General features: G+C 46.4%; 1 protein-coding gene across 1 annotated transcript in view; it reads left to right on the top strand.

The window, feature by feature from the left end:
* LOC135808417 (uncharacterized) overlaps positions 1–13,777 on the top strand; it is a 36,678-nt gene that overhangs the window by 2,217 nt on the left and 20,684 nt on the right. The window contains exons 2-6 of the mRNA XM_065321604.1: positions 106–256; positions 651–833; positions 7,129–7,363; positions 9,932–10,151; positions 13,358–13,592. Coding sequence (XP_065177676.1) covers positions 106–256; positions 651–833; positions 7,129–7,363; positions 9,932–10,151; positions 13,358–13,592 — 1,024 coding nt within the window. The remainder of the gene's footprint in view (positions 1–105; positions 257–650; positions 834–7,128; positions 7,364–9,931; positions 10,152–13,357; positions 13,593–13,777) is intronic.

Here is a 13,777-nt window from a genome sequence, read left to right on the forward strand (position 1 = left end):
CAGATGTGCAGCATTGATTCGTAGGCAATGATGCGTCAGTACCAGCAGAGACTAGAGCAAAACATGATTTGAGGTGTTGTTTTCCCGTCTATATCTTCCTTGTAGTGTGGTATCATCTAGCACCGGCACTGGTATAGTTGTGTCATGTGCTACACTGAAGTTCAGAGGAGGCCCAGTGAACATTGTAAACAACACAGGGAAGTTGGCAGGTGCATTCAAGGCAACTGAGTTTGCCCGTATCCTGTTTCAAGTGGAAGTAAGTGCTAGATTCTCCTGTTGCAAGCCGCGTCCCTATTTGTTTGGCAAAGAATACTGATCAACTTCAACAGGCTTATTGAAGGCGCACTATCCTCAGACTTTTCTGCGGCATTTTTAAAAGTAAGAAAATGAGTATTTTATACTCCGTTATGGTGTACACGAACAGCGGAAGATATATGCTACATACCAACAGCCCAATAAACTGTCTATGTTCAGTTTTGCAGTCAACTCACCTACACCTTGGTCTGCAGTGCCTAGTTCACGAAAAATCCAGTACTATGTCAATGTTTCGGGCTTCATGGCCATCGTCAAGAGATGCGAGCTCGCGTCTTGATTGGCATTCAACTGGCATTCAACTGTTAATCGATTTCATTTCTATGTCTCTTCTTCAGATGTCTCAAGTCACGATTGTGAACAATACAGCCGAAGATGGTGGCGCTGGTTTGTTGACTGCTGACCCAACATCTGGCAGTCCATCCTTCGACGAATCTCTGTACTACACTGGCAACACAGTGGATAACACCCACAGATGCCCAATGGAGTTCGAGGACAAGCTCACACTGCAGCAGGCAAAGGTAGAGGTGGCTGTGTAATTCCAATTCTAGCTTGACGCTGCTCCTGATCTTGAAGGACTTATCGTGACTTTATAGTGACATCATGGCAGGACTACATGTATAGCGATATCATGGCAACATCATGATGTTGATATTACAGGATCTAGAAACGAAATAGGTGGAAACCCTAGAGAAGTTACCTACATGTATGGGTACTTTCGTGGCTACAACGCCGCTCAATTGTAATGCAATCCGATCATGAGTCTAGTTTGTAATGCAATGCGATCATGGGAGTCTAGTTTGTAATGCAATCCGATCATGGGAGTCTAGTTTGCAATGCAATCCGATCATGGGAGTCTAGTTTGCAATGCAATCCAATCATGGGAGTCTAGTTTGCAATGCAATCCGATCATGGGAGTCTAGTTTGTAATGCAATCCGATTATGGGAGTCTAGTTTGCAATGCAATCCGATCATGGGAGTCTAGTTTGCAATGCAATCCGATCATGGGAGTCTAGTTTGTAATGCAATGCGATCATGGGAGTCTAGTTTGTAATGCAATCCGATCATGAGAGTCTAGTTTGCAATGCAATCCGATCATGGGAGTCTAGTTTGCAATGCAATCCGATCATGGGAGTCTAGTTTGTAATGCAATGCGATCATGGGAGTCTAGTTTGCAATGCAATGCGCCATTTCACAGCCCAGTGTTGACAGGTCGAGGGCTGCATAGTTCCTGGCGCACCCTTGACTTGCTCGATCGGATTTCATTGAGCCACACTGTATGTCGCAGCACGAAGAAGATGGACGTTCAAACCCTAACCGTGATAAATCGGGATCAGCTGCATCGCATGCTGATATATTCTGTAAACCTAACAAAGCATCTGGAAAAGAAGTAATTGAATACTGGTCACTTCCTAAAATGGCTGAAATCAGTTTCAGCAAAGAGGAAATGGAGAGGTAAGCAATGGCCTCGGCATCACAAGGTTACAAGTGCTCTCAACCTCTGGCCTTGTGCCATGCTCAAAGTTGTTTGTTGTTGTTGTTGTTGTTGTTGTTGTTGTTGTTGTTGTTGTTGTTGTTGTTGTTGTTTGAATTTGAATTCTTTATTCTCACGATGGCACCATCGCCAATAAGAGATTGTTGTTGTTGTTGTTGTTGTTGTTGTTGTTGTTGTTGTTGTTGTTGCTGTTGCTGTTGCTGTTGCTGTTGCTGTTGCTGTTGCTGTTGCTGTTGCTGTTGCTGTTGCTGTTGCTGTTGCTGTTGCTGTTGTTGTTGTTGTTGTTGTTGTTGTTGTTGTTGTTGTTGTTGTTACTTTATTTTACTTCACCAGAATTACAGGTACATGTAGTAACGGTTAGAATGCCTTCTCACTAGACCAGGTCTAGTTCTAACAAATGCTGAAGACAGAAGCTAATGAAAAACAAGAAATAGGAAAAGATGACAAAAACCTGTGTTTTATATTTTATGACGGTATTTTGTATGTGAGTGACAGTGATTACATGACAAGAGAAAGAAAAGAAAAAGAAAGAAAGGAAAGAGTAAGGAATAAACGAAGTAGATGTATGAAATAGACTAGAGAAGTTGAGGTATTTGAGGAGAAAAGTCAGTTTGTCGATTCCGGTGGACAGTTACTTCCTGTGCTGTCCATGTGTGGTACGTGTACTTAAGTTTTTAAATTACACTGGCGTCTAGATCCATATATTCCTGATGATAGCGCAAGCGTGAAACTTGGAGTTCCTTCAAATTTTCTTCCACCTTTCTTGCAAGGAAGCTCTGCCCTTTCGGCCATTGAGCACTTTGTGTGCAGATAGGACTTAGCCTACTGGGACGTCTTAATCTTCAGGCTGCATGTACATGTGGTGATCTATGTCCAGTGGACTGAGCCAAAAAAGAAAACTCTAACACAGCAATGATACAACCAAGTCCACTGGGTGTTCTCTGATGAGTGTTTTCTTAAATGTGTGTGTATTCGATATTTCTGAAGACTGTATTATTGTACCACAAGGAGCGTAACGATTCCACAAAAGGCGATCGTTCAAAGCAGGTAACAACAAAGAGCAAACTTAACTCAAAACCAAAACCAAACAACAACTGGACCAGCAAGCTCTGTTCTTGAACTAACTACAAATACATCAAAAACCAAGCAGCAAAATGCAAATCCGCACGCATGTTTGCCGGAACTGAACCTCCGTAGCGCAGCTGATCATTGCGGCTGCACGGGACGACCTTCCCGCCACAGTAAGTAGGGCAAAGAACTATGTATGGCACTAGCAATGAATGCATGCAGCACACCAGCAAGCTGTCCCTGCGCAGACGGCTAGTCTAGCGTGTGCAAGGATGAATAGCATGAGAACATGATATGACACATGACTCCTATGATGCATGCAATGTATACAACATACCCCCATCTTGAACAAACCAGGGGAGAGTGAAACTACACCAAAGGAAGACACTAGTATGTAGCACACAGCACATAGAGGAATAAGTGCCTAATGCTCTAGAAAGAAGCGAGAAAATGAGGTGACGAAAGTGTACTGTGTTACTAACTTACGTCTGTTCCATTAGTGTCTTACTGCAACTCATCCAAGTCGAGGGCTGACGACTGAGATACCGCAGTGGCTGCTTCAGTTGTCGGGATATCGAGCGGCACTAGGTATCGAACACCACGCCGATATTTCTTGCCGTTGACCTGGATGTCCACGACGCAAACAATGCTGTCCTAGCCAGGGAACGCGGCCTTCACGAGTCCTAGCGGCCATCTGTAGCGTGACAACGCATCGTCCATGACGAGGAAGACGTCTCCAATCTCGACCGTGCTCGATTGGCGGCGCCACTCAGTCATGATGTTCATAGCAGAGACCATTTCTCTTAGCCACCGCTTCCAAACATCTCTGAGGAGCTGCTGGATAACTTTCCAGCGATGGTATGGGTGAACTGGCGTCGACTCTGAGTTCGCCGCCGTCTCCAGAGCTGTTGCGACGTTGACATGACCCAGGACGAAGTGAAGTGGTGTGAGCGGCGTCAGGTCATCTGTATCAGCAGACATTACGGTTAGTGGACGCATGTTGAGCATGCCCTCAGCCTGTGTCACGCCAGTTTGCAGCTCCTCGTCGGTCAGGCTAGCCTTGTACAGGACTGACTGGAGTGCCTTTTTCAAGGCCCCGACCACCCTCTCAAATAATCCGCCGAAGTGCGGCCGAGCTCTTCCCCGCGGTGGTACAGGAGGTAGCGGCCATGGAGGTTTCCGTGGCGGCGGCAGAGGTGGCGGTGATCGCGGTGGATTAAACTGCCACCTGATGCCTTGCATCGCCAACCCAGCTGTGATTTTGGCTTGATCCAAATCCCTCAGCACTTCCCGCAGTTCACAATCGGTAGCAACGAAGTTAATGCCGTTGTCGGATAGGATCAGTGTTGGTCGACCTTGGCGATGGCACAACCTTGCCAAAGCCATCTCCATGCCCTCGACATCCAGAGAACGCACTACCTCCAGGTGGCACGCACGGGTCTGCAGGCATGAGAACGCGGCTATATGGTGCTTCTCTTGCGATCGTCTGCGTCCCATCTTGACCAGGAAAGGCCCAGCGTAGTCTACTCCAGTGTGAGCGAATGCCTGTAACGGTCCGCTTGTCCAGATGCTTGGGAAGTTCCCCATCTTGGGCTCAGCGGCACGTCTCCACAGCTTCTGGCAACGGACACAGCGGTGACGGTAGGATTTAACGACCTGGCGACCCTTGATGATCCAATACCGATCGGCCAGGTTAGAGAGCAGATGGTCTGTGCCTGCTCCGTGTTGACAGCGTTCATCCTCATGCCCAACAATTAGCTGAGTGACGCGATGATTGGCGGGCAGTATCACCGGGGACCGGAACTGGTCAGACAGGTGGTGTGAAGTCCGGAGCCGTCCACCAACTCGGAACAGCGGTGGGCCGTCAGTGTCCAGGAACGGCTGTAGCTTCGTTAGCGGTGCACTGGCTGGAAGAAGCTTCTTCTCCTTCAGCGTTGACACTACCTCTCCGTAGCACTGCCTCTGCGCATAGCTTATCCAGAGCCGCTCGGCGCCTTGGAGTTCTGTGACCGTCAATTCGGGAACCGAAACAGCCTTAGCACTCTTGAGAGATAATTGCACGGTAGCACCTGCGTTGCTGTCACACTGCTGAGGTCGGCCTCTGGTGTTATCAAGGAACCGTTTACACCAGGCTGTGACCCACAGAAGATAGCTCCAGGACGAGACGTTGTCTGGGTGCAGGCGGCACGTCGTCTGCTCTGCCTGGATCTGGCTAGTGAGAGTCATCGGGTGCGACCGCTGAAGCAGTGCCGGAAGAACCTGGGGCACTATGATGTCTTTGTTCGGCCATCGCTCCGGACGCTCTTGCAAGAACTCTGGGCCACTCCACTACTTGCCGTCATCCTGCAAGTGCGAGGCCGCAACTCCATGACTTGGTAGATCAGCCGGGTTCATTCGGCCGCTGACGTGCTCTTGCCTTCTGCTGCCGCTGCTGCTGCGCTCTTGCCTTCTGCTGCCGCTGCTGCTGCGCTCTTGCCTTCTGCTGCCGCTGCTGCTGCACTCTTGCCTTCTGCTGCCGCTGCTGCTGCGCTCTTGCCTTCTGCTGCCGCTGTGCTCACACGTTCTTCTGCCGCTGCTACTGGCACGGGACTCGGCTCTGTCGTAGATGTACGTCCATGACGCTCACTCAATCCACGCGCGATCCCGGCTGCATGTAGCGCTTCCATGGAAGCGGTTTCCTCTGCGATCAGGAGTTTTAGTTCCTCCGCTCGCCTATTCAATTTCGCTAAACTCAATTCGAGCTCCTCTTTATCTGACCTCTCAAACCCATATCGAGCCGAGTGCCAGCCTTTAGTCTTTCTTCCACTACGCCTCGGTCCGGAAGGCCGCAACTCACCCATCCTCGTGAGGTTATAAAATGAACCGCGACTAGATCCGGCTCGAAGGAACCTTATGTATTCGATATTTCTGAAGACTGTATTATTGTACCACAAGGAGCGTAACGATTCCACAAAAGGCGATCGTTCAAAGCAGGTAACAACAAAGAGCAAACTAAACTCAAAACCCAAACCAAACAACAACTGGACCAGCAAGCTCTTTCCTTGAACTAGCTACAAATACATCAAAAACCAAGCAGCAAAATGCAAATCCGCACGCATGTTTGCCGGAACTGAACCTCCGTAGCACACCTGATCATTGCGGCTGCACGGGACGACCTTCCTGCCACAGTGAGTAGGGCAAAGAACTATGTATGGAACTAGCAATGAATGCATGCAGCACACCAGCAAGCTGTGCCTACGCAGACGTCTAGTCTAGCGTGTGCAAGGATGAATAGCATGAGAAACATGGTATGACACATGACTCCTATGATGCATGCAATGTATACAACAGTGTGTGTGTATTCGACAATTCGGTACAACATAGCCAGCAATCGCATGTCATCTCGTACATTGAAAATCAACATAATTTTGCGAATCGACCTTTTTTTCAGGATCACTTTTCAACGAGGACGAAGCAAAGTCGGCCGAACGAAGCCTAGAGGAAGAAAATCACCCTCTCCACTTCACCATCACGATACTGACATAGATACGAGATGAAACAACTAAAAAATTCACAAGAAAACAGTACGACCATCATCGCGCTGACTTTGGTCTGACTTTCGTCTGAGAATTTCTATCACGATCAAAAATGTACGAGGAGCACTCAAAAATCAGCCACAGACGTACCTTTATCGCTCTCTACTCCTTTTTCAAGGCACAAAAGTCGACTCTCCACTTTCAAACCAGGAACCAGACATACCAGTGGTCCTTTTCAGCTGCTCCACGAGCGCAGGAAATGTTCACCAAGGGGCGCAGAGCAGCATCCATTCCAGAAAAATAGCTAAAATACGAGTGAGACTGCATGCCTGAGTACATGAGTACATGTATGAGTACATGCAGAAAATAGTCAATTTCAGCGTTTCTGCTCCAAACAGCAACTAGCTTCGACTAGAAACAAAGATTACACCAAAGGATCAAACAACAACCATTTTCTGCAGTTTTTTTGCAGATGGCTTCCTTGTCCTTGGCCCAGCACGCCAAAAATCACACCTCGGAGGAGTAAAAAAATTACAACTCTCAGATGTCCTTGATTGCTGGCCATGAGTCAAACGGCATCATTGCCCAATAATATGATAGTGATGGAAATTTAGCACAGAACTCTTGAGTATTAATAAAGAATGACTTGATTGGGCCATTGCTGTGTGAGAGTTACACGTGCGACATTCCAGTTCTCTTTTTTTCTTTTTCTTTTATTCCTTCGCTTCCTGTTTCCAGGCACTGCTGGATGAGAACAGCCAGGCAACAAAATGTCCTGCCATCTTGGTGTCTAGCTGGGAGAATTGTTTCCCTCAGTTCAATCCCCTAGACCACCCTGACCAATATCCTAATGCTAGTAAAGTGGCAGCGAACAAAACAACCAGGCCCTTCTGTCTGCCCTATGTTTCACCGATGTATAATTACAACTCAACTGCTCATCCAGAATGCAGCATCCACTTAAACATGCTACATGGTAAGTATCTTGATAGATATTGTCGATTGATCTGGGTACTAGACAAAGAGGAACATGTGACTTCGATAAGGCAGAAATTGGTGGACGATACATGTAACAAAGATGCAAAAACACTTCAAACTAGTTTTCGTACAACTCTCGTGAGGAAGAAACGTTGCAATGGAGAACACCAATGTGACAACGGGACTATTGTACTGAAGTAGTGAACTTCGAAAGTGAGAAATTAACAGCTTCAGCAACGCGTCAAGAACAACTAAGAAATAATAATATGAGCCGCAATCCGCGAAAACGACCCTCAGAGGTTTCGTAATTTTTCGAGAAAAAGGTCGATTTGTGACGTTCAACGATTTTTTTGATCGCGCTGTTTGCGAGTTCTTCTTGAACTCCTTGCTTGAAGTAATTTATTTTGAAGAAGTGGTGTCGAGTCGCGACTCGAGTGTTCCTCGATCGTGTTGCGATGGCTGCGGACGCCCGGCCAGAGCTGTTCGCAGAACACACACGGTAGTCATTGTGTACAGCTAGCTCGAGCCTGATGGGGAGTGTTTTTTCTTTTCTTTTTATTCTACAAAGAACACAAACCCGGCCCGAGACAAAAAATTAATAAGAACAAGAAAGATAACAAAGTTGCATGCAGGAAGAACGAAGAAACGACTAGAACACAGAAGTTGTGGGTTGACAGAGCAAACAACAACTAATGAGTTGGGGCTGACTACTAGTATCCACTGGCGCAGCTGTGTAGGTGGGGCGTTGTGGACTCCTCCGACCAGAGGTCTCGGTATCCTTGCACACAACGTGCACCAGGGGGGGGGGGGGGGTAAAAAAGAAAGAAATGAGAAAGAGTTAGGCCATCAGGTAGTATGCTAGTCTGTGGTGTACACGTCGACAGCAGTCCCACAAGTTTGCTCGAGGAGGTACTTGTACACTGCTACTTTGAAGCGTTGCAGCGCTGCCTTGGATGGGGGAGAGTTCAGGATGGCAGAGGGTAGAGCATTCCATGTTGTTAGTAGGCCGGACGGGAAGGAGTGGATGCTGAAGTAGCCGCTGAAGTTCAGAGTGAGGATGAGACGTTCTTTGTTTCTGACATCGATGTCGACAGTGCGGCGGAATCGCAGCCGCCATCTCCTGCTGCGATGCGGCTCAAGGTGGCCGATGACTTGTCAGAGTCGGAAGATAAGGAGTCATCACCTGAGATACATTCTGAGTCTGACGCTAGTGACGGCAGCGACGTCTTGTCTTCAGCTGTGGAGGAAGAAATGGAAGACGAGATTGCGGAACGACTCCACGCAGGCTGCAGCTGCGAATATGTCGATCATTTCTCCGCACTCATCAGCTATTCTTTGTCATTATAGCTGCTTACTGCACTAATACAAAGGTATTCAAGCTGCCCACCCACCTTAGAATGCTGAATATTCATTGTACACCTACATCGTAATACATGTACAACATTGCACCAATTTGGAGCACATCTTGTATATTGGTGTATACACCCGTTTTGAATCGTAATATGGAACTTTTTCTTGGCTAAGGTCCTTCAGTAGATGTGTTTCAACAAATTTCTAACCAAAAGGAATTTTGAAAATGTTGACCCTAAGGGCTGTTTTCGCTAGTTGAGGCCCAACATTATTATAACGCCTGGTGTGTGAACAAATTGCGCTATAGAATGAGGCCAAACACAGTACATGTACAACCAGCAAGCTACAGCGTGAACAAGAGCATGTGGCCATTACTGACCCGGCAAACATCACGCTACTACTTGAGAGATTTTGAATGAATAATACTGTCCTTCTGAACACACATATTTGGCCTATGGATGCATTGACACACAGCTTCTGACACCTGAAGCTGCAACTTGTAATCATGACAGGCACCGCACAGCACGGAAAAACTTGAATGCACCTTGTAACAATCAGGATTAGAAACAAGATGACTTACTTCCACAGAACACCCACCCACAATCACTTTGACGCACATTCTCACAATCGCTCTCACTCCACTCACTGCCAGAATCTCTGTTAGCGGCACTTTCTCTCTGCCGCCTCTCCTTCTCCACATCCATCCCGTCTATGTCTCTCACCTTCGTTTGCAAACTCCATTCACATCTTCTTTGGCTGCTGCGTCCCTTGCCGTTGAAATATGTCATAATTGTAGTGAGCTGTCATTCTTCTTGGTCTAGCCGCTCATGTTGTGGCAGGATCCCTTGCTGGTACTGATGAAGTAGGTGATATGATTGATGTTGTGATGTCTTATCCACCGCCTGTTTTTCACCATAGCCTGTATTTGGTTTGCCAGTGGCTGTTAGAGAAGATTCGGACCCTGCGACAAAACATTTGGTGGCAACAAATTCAGCCAAGCAGGCATGTGCAAGCTACGTGAAAGTAGCTTGCACATGCCTGCTTGTCTAAGAAGAGAATTACCTGGCCCATATACCCTTAGTTAATGGCTGCACAGTGCTTGCCAAATGGCTGTTCTGTGTCATCCACCTGAGTGTGGTGAAGATGCTCTTGACAACATGTGCTTAGTGTATGATGGATTTACTCTCTGTGTATTTGTCGCTGTTTATGCACGTAGGTGTTGATATCTTTCACCAAGATGATATTTGCTACAGCTCGTGTAACGACATGCATGTCATCAACAAGCCAGACATGTTCAGCACACGAGTAAAGACACAAGGCGCTTGGCTTGTGTTTAATTCCACCACCACGGCCTGCTATCGGAAGTTTCGCGGAAGGGTTTACTATTACCGCAAGAACTGCACCCGTGAGACCCTGACCAAACACATGATGCATAGGTGAGATAAATAATTATTAATACATGCGTATTGCATACCAAGAACCCTGGGTATGTTTGGATGAGCTGTAGCGAGTTTACAAGATGTATATTGATGTCTATGTGTTTTCAATGAATTCTTGCCTCCTCGTCGATTGTTCAAATTCAATTTTGATTCAAATATTCTTTTAAAATAGCAATGAAAAATATCAATTGTGCACTCATAATCATGTATAAACAATTAAAATGAAACAATTCCAGAACGTTTTCGTGTGACCATCATCAGTGGAACATCGTCACATAGTAAGAATCACTAAAACAACCAGTTATATAGCTAGAGTAACATGAAAAGAAGCGTGAGAATGCAGCACAGCTAGCGGTTATGCATAACGCGTGTAGTGTGAACCTTTGCAGTGTATCTGAGAATGGTAGCAGTAGATGAATGTGGCAGCTGTGAGTGCGTGTGAACAAAAACTGGTGAGTGCGTATTATTTAAAAAGTGTGAGTGCTACAACATTTTCTTTTTGCTTGCATAGAACAGGGTCACGTGTGCGAATATATACAGCTTCCAACACCTGCAACTGCTTAAAGAAACGCGCGCGACAAATAACACTAAACCAGGAATCGTCAAACAACTTACGACAATCCGGACTGGACACCAAATGCTTGTAGATGGCAGACTTGCTCTTGTCGATGTCGAACTCCTCCTCGTCCGTATCACTCTCATCCTCCACTTCCCGTTCCTGCTCACCCTTACTTTCCTCCTGACCATCCTGTTCATCCCCATCATCATCCTCCATCTCCATCTCCTCATGCCATCGCTTCTTTCTCCTTGACGTGTTCACTGCTGCGCCCGTACTTTCACCTGCCACTACTGGTTCCGCCTTCTCCATTTTTCTCAGTCGTGTCTCCGCTAGTCTCTGGCTTCTCCTCAGATTCGTTTTTCCTCCATTTTCATTTCGTTCTCCTGGTGATCTTTCCGTTACCGCCATCGGGTTTGTTAATGAACGGTCGTCCGGTGGTCTCCCATGCCGTGTTGTTGTCGTCAAGAGTGACACCAGATTCGTGTGTTGCGCTACTGTTGAGTCCGGTGTTGTATCCGTTTCTGGTTGTGTTGTAATACTGACAGGCGTAGTAGTAGGCAACGGGTGTTTTCTCGGCCTCCCACGCTTTGGCCTGCCTGCCCTGGCCGCTTTTGACAACAAGGACAATGGGACGTGTTGTTTGATACGTTCGGACAAGTGTTGAAGCGTCCTGCCAACATACCGACTACCGCACTGTCGGCATTCAAAATGATAAATGAGGTGACTCAAATGATGGGTCGGCAGGACGTCCTTCAACACCGTGAACGAACGTATCGTGGTGAAGACAGTTACTACATTCACTGCATAGTACGTCTTCTGGACAATAGACTTGACAATACGACTGACCTTTGTCGACTCCGCGCCTTTCCAAGGCAGGCACAGGAAGACACGACAAGGAGCCGGGCCGATTGTCAGTTCCTTACGGGGCGCATTGTTCGTGAGTAGTTTCGCTAATAGTGATCCTGGATATCCGTTCTTAAGAAAGACAGAGCGAAGGAAATCAAGTTCTGCTTGCAGTTTACTCTCGGAGCAAATGCGTCTTGCCCTGTCAGCTAAGTTTCGGACTAGATTGGTCTTGTATTGCGAAGAGCAATATGAATCGTACATAATATACTGACCAGTGAATGTAGGCTTACGATACACCGATGTCACACCACCCTCACATGTCTTTTCCACGAGTACATCTAAAAACGACAATTTGTTGCAATCCTCGTGTTCACATGTGAAGCGTAATGCAGGGTGGACATCATTCAACTCATCTAGAAAGGCTTCACTGTCACGTCTTGTTTCGAAATAGGTAAATGAGTCGTCCACAAATCGAACGTACAATAAGTTGTTTGACGATTCCTGGTTTAGTGTTATTTGTCGCGCGCGTTTCTTTAAGCAGTTGCAGGTGTTGGAAGCTGTATATATTCGCACACGTGACCCTGTTCTATGCAAGCAAAAAGAAAATGTTGTAGCACTCACACTTTTTAAATAATACGCACTCACCAGTTTTTGTTCACACGCACTCACAGCTGCCACATTCATCTACTGCTACCATTCTCAGATACACTGCAAAGGTTCACACTACACGCGTTATGCATAACCGCTAGCTGTGCTGCATTCTCACGCTTCTTTTCATGTTACTCTAGCTATATAACTGGTTGTTTTAGTGATTCTTACTATGTGACGATGTTCCACTGATGATGGTCACACGAAAACGTTCTGGAATTGTTTCATTTTAATTGTTTATACATGATTATGAGTGCACAATTGATATTTTTCATTGCTATTTTACGACTGTTGTCTCCTCGTCGGTTATTTAAATATTCTTTTAAAAAGGAATATTTGACTATCTGTCTGTTATCAACAGTTTTTTTGCAATTGGTGATCTCCTTTATACAGCTGTTACATTCTATCACCATGACAACAGGTGGATGCTTGTTCATTTTTTCTGTTTTAATTGCTGGTTAAAAGGGCGGCAGGCACATGACATGCCATGTATTTGTGGGTGGTCAGTACAGTCAAAGCTTTCTGATCACCCTAAGCTATTCTGTTTTCTGTTCGACCCTCTTTGAAGTTGTACATTGTACTGTTGAGGCAACGAACTAAAATGAATCAAAAAGAAAACAAAACAAAAGCGCACTCAGCTGTACGAAGTCATCTACATTGGTAGTATTCCTCTGTATGATCATCTGTATGGTCATCTCTTTAATCATATGTTTGCTATGCTCAAATACCGTACATACAATCATGACATAATCATTGTAGTGTGTACAGTGCTACTGTCGGTTGGCGAAGAACTGCGGGGGGGGGGGGGGGGGGAGGGGGGGGGGGGTCAGCCTCCTAGCCTAGACCGTTCTTATTTTCATGTATTACAGTCTATGCACAGTTCAGTCATCGTGTATACATTGGTATGCTGTGCTTGGTAAAATTCTAGTCTGAGCGTTTTCTGGTGCTCCACAGTACTGTAGTGAAGCTGAACTCGCCTCTATCTTGCAAAATGGAACATACACTTGCCCTTTTCTGCTGCAATCTATTTGTATTATGGCTGAAGCAGCCTGGGATTTGTGTGGCTAGCATGCAGTGGCAGCGGAGAAATGTCGTTTATCGGCGGTGCATTGAGAATTGCTTCCCTCCTCATTTCCTGACATGTGAACAGACTAGAGGATCAAGACCTGCCGTGGACGGACTGCGCGCTTTTTCGTCAGGTCCTCATGCATTTGCGGTACAAGTCATCGTTCGCACCTGTCTTACCTGGACTCAAGTTTGTGCTAGTGCCATGGGGTGGTACACGACATGGTTGGATGAGTTACATGGAGCAACACCTGAAGGCCAGAGCACGAGAGGATGACGGATTGCTCGAGGAACATGCACTGGCATCTTGCTTCTTCACGGTGAGTTTATCATCATTAGTCAGGACCGATATTCTAGATACTTGACTATAAGACTCAGACTCAAGACTCTACTGGAGCAGAACCCTATACTATACAATGGACAAGATGGGGCGGCTGAAGCAACTTACATGTACATATTGTAATATACTAATCCGTTGATCCCCGAGCTGCAGAGAGTGCTCAAT

This window comes from Sycon ciliatum, chromosome 2, assembly GCF_964019385.1.
Source record: "Sycon ciliatum chromosome 2, ocSycCili1.1, whole genome shotgun sequence".
Classification (NCBI taxonomy): Eukaryota; Metazoa; Porifera; class Calcarea; order Leucosolenida; family Sycettidae; genus Sycon; species Sycon ciliatum.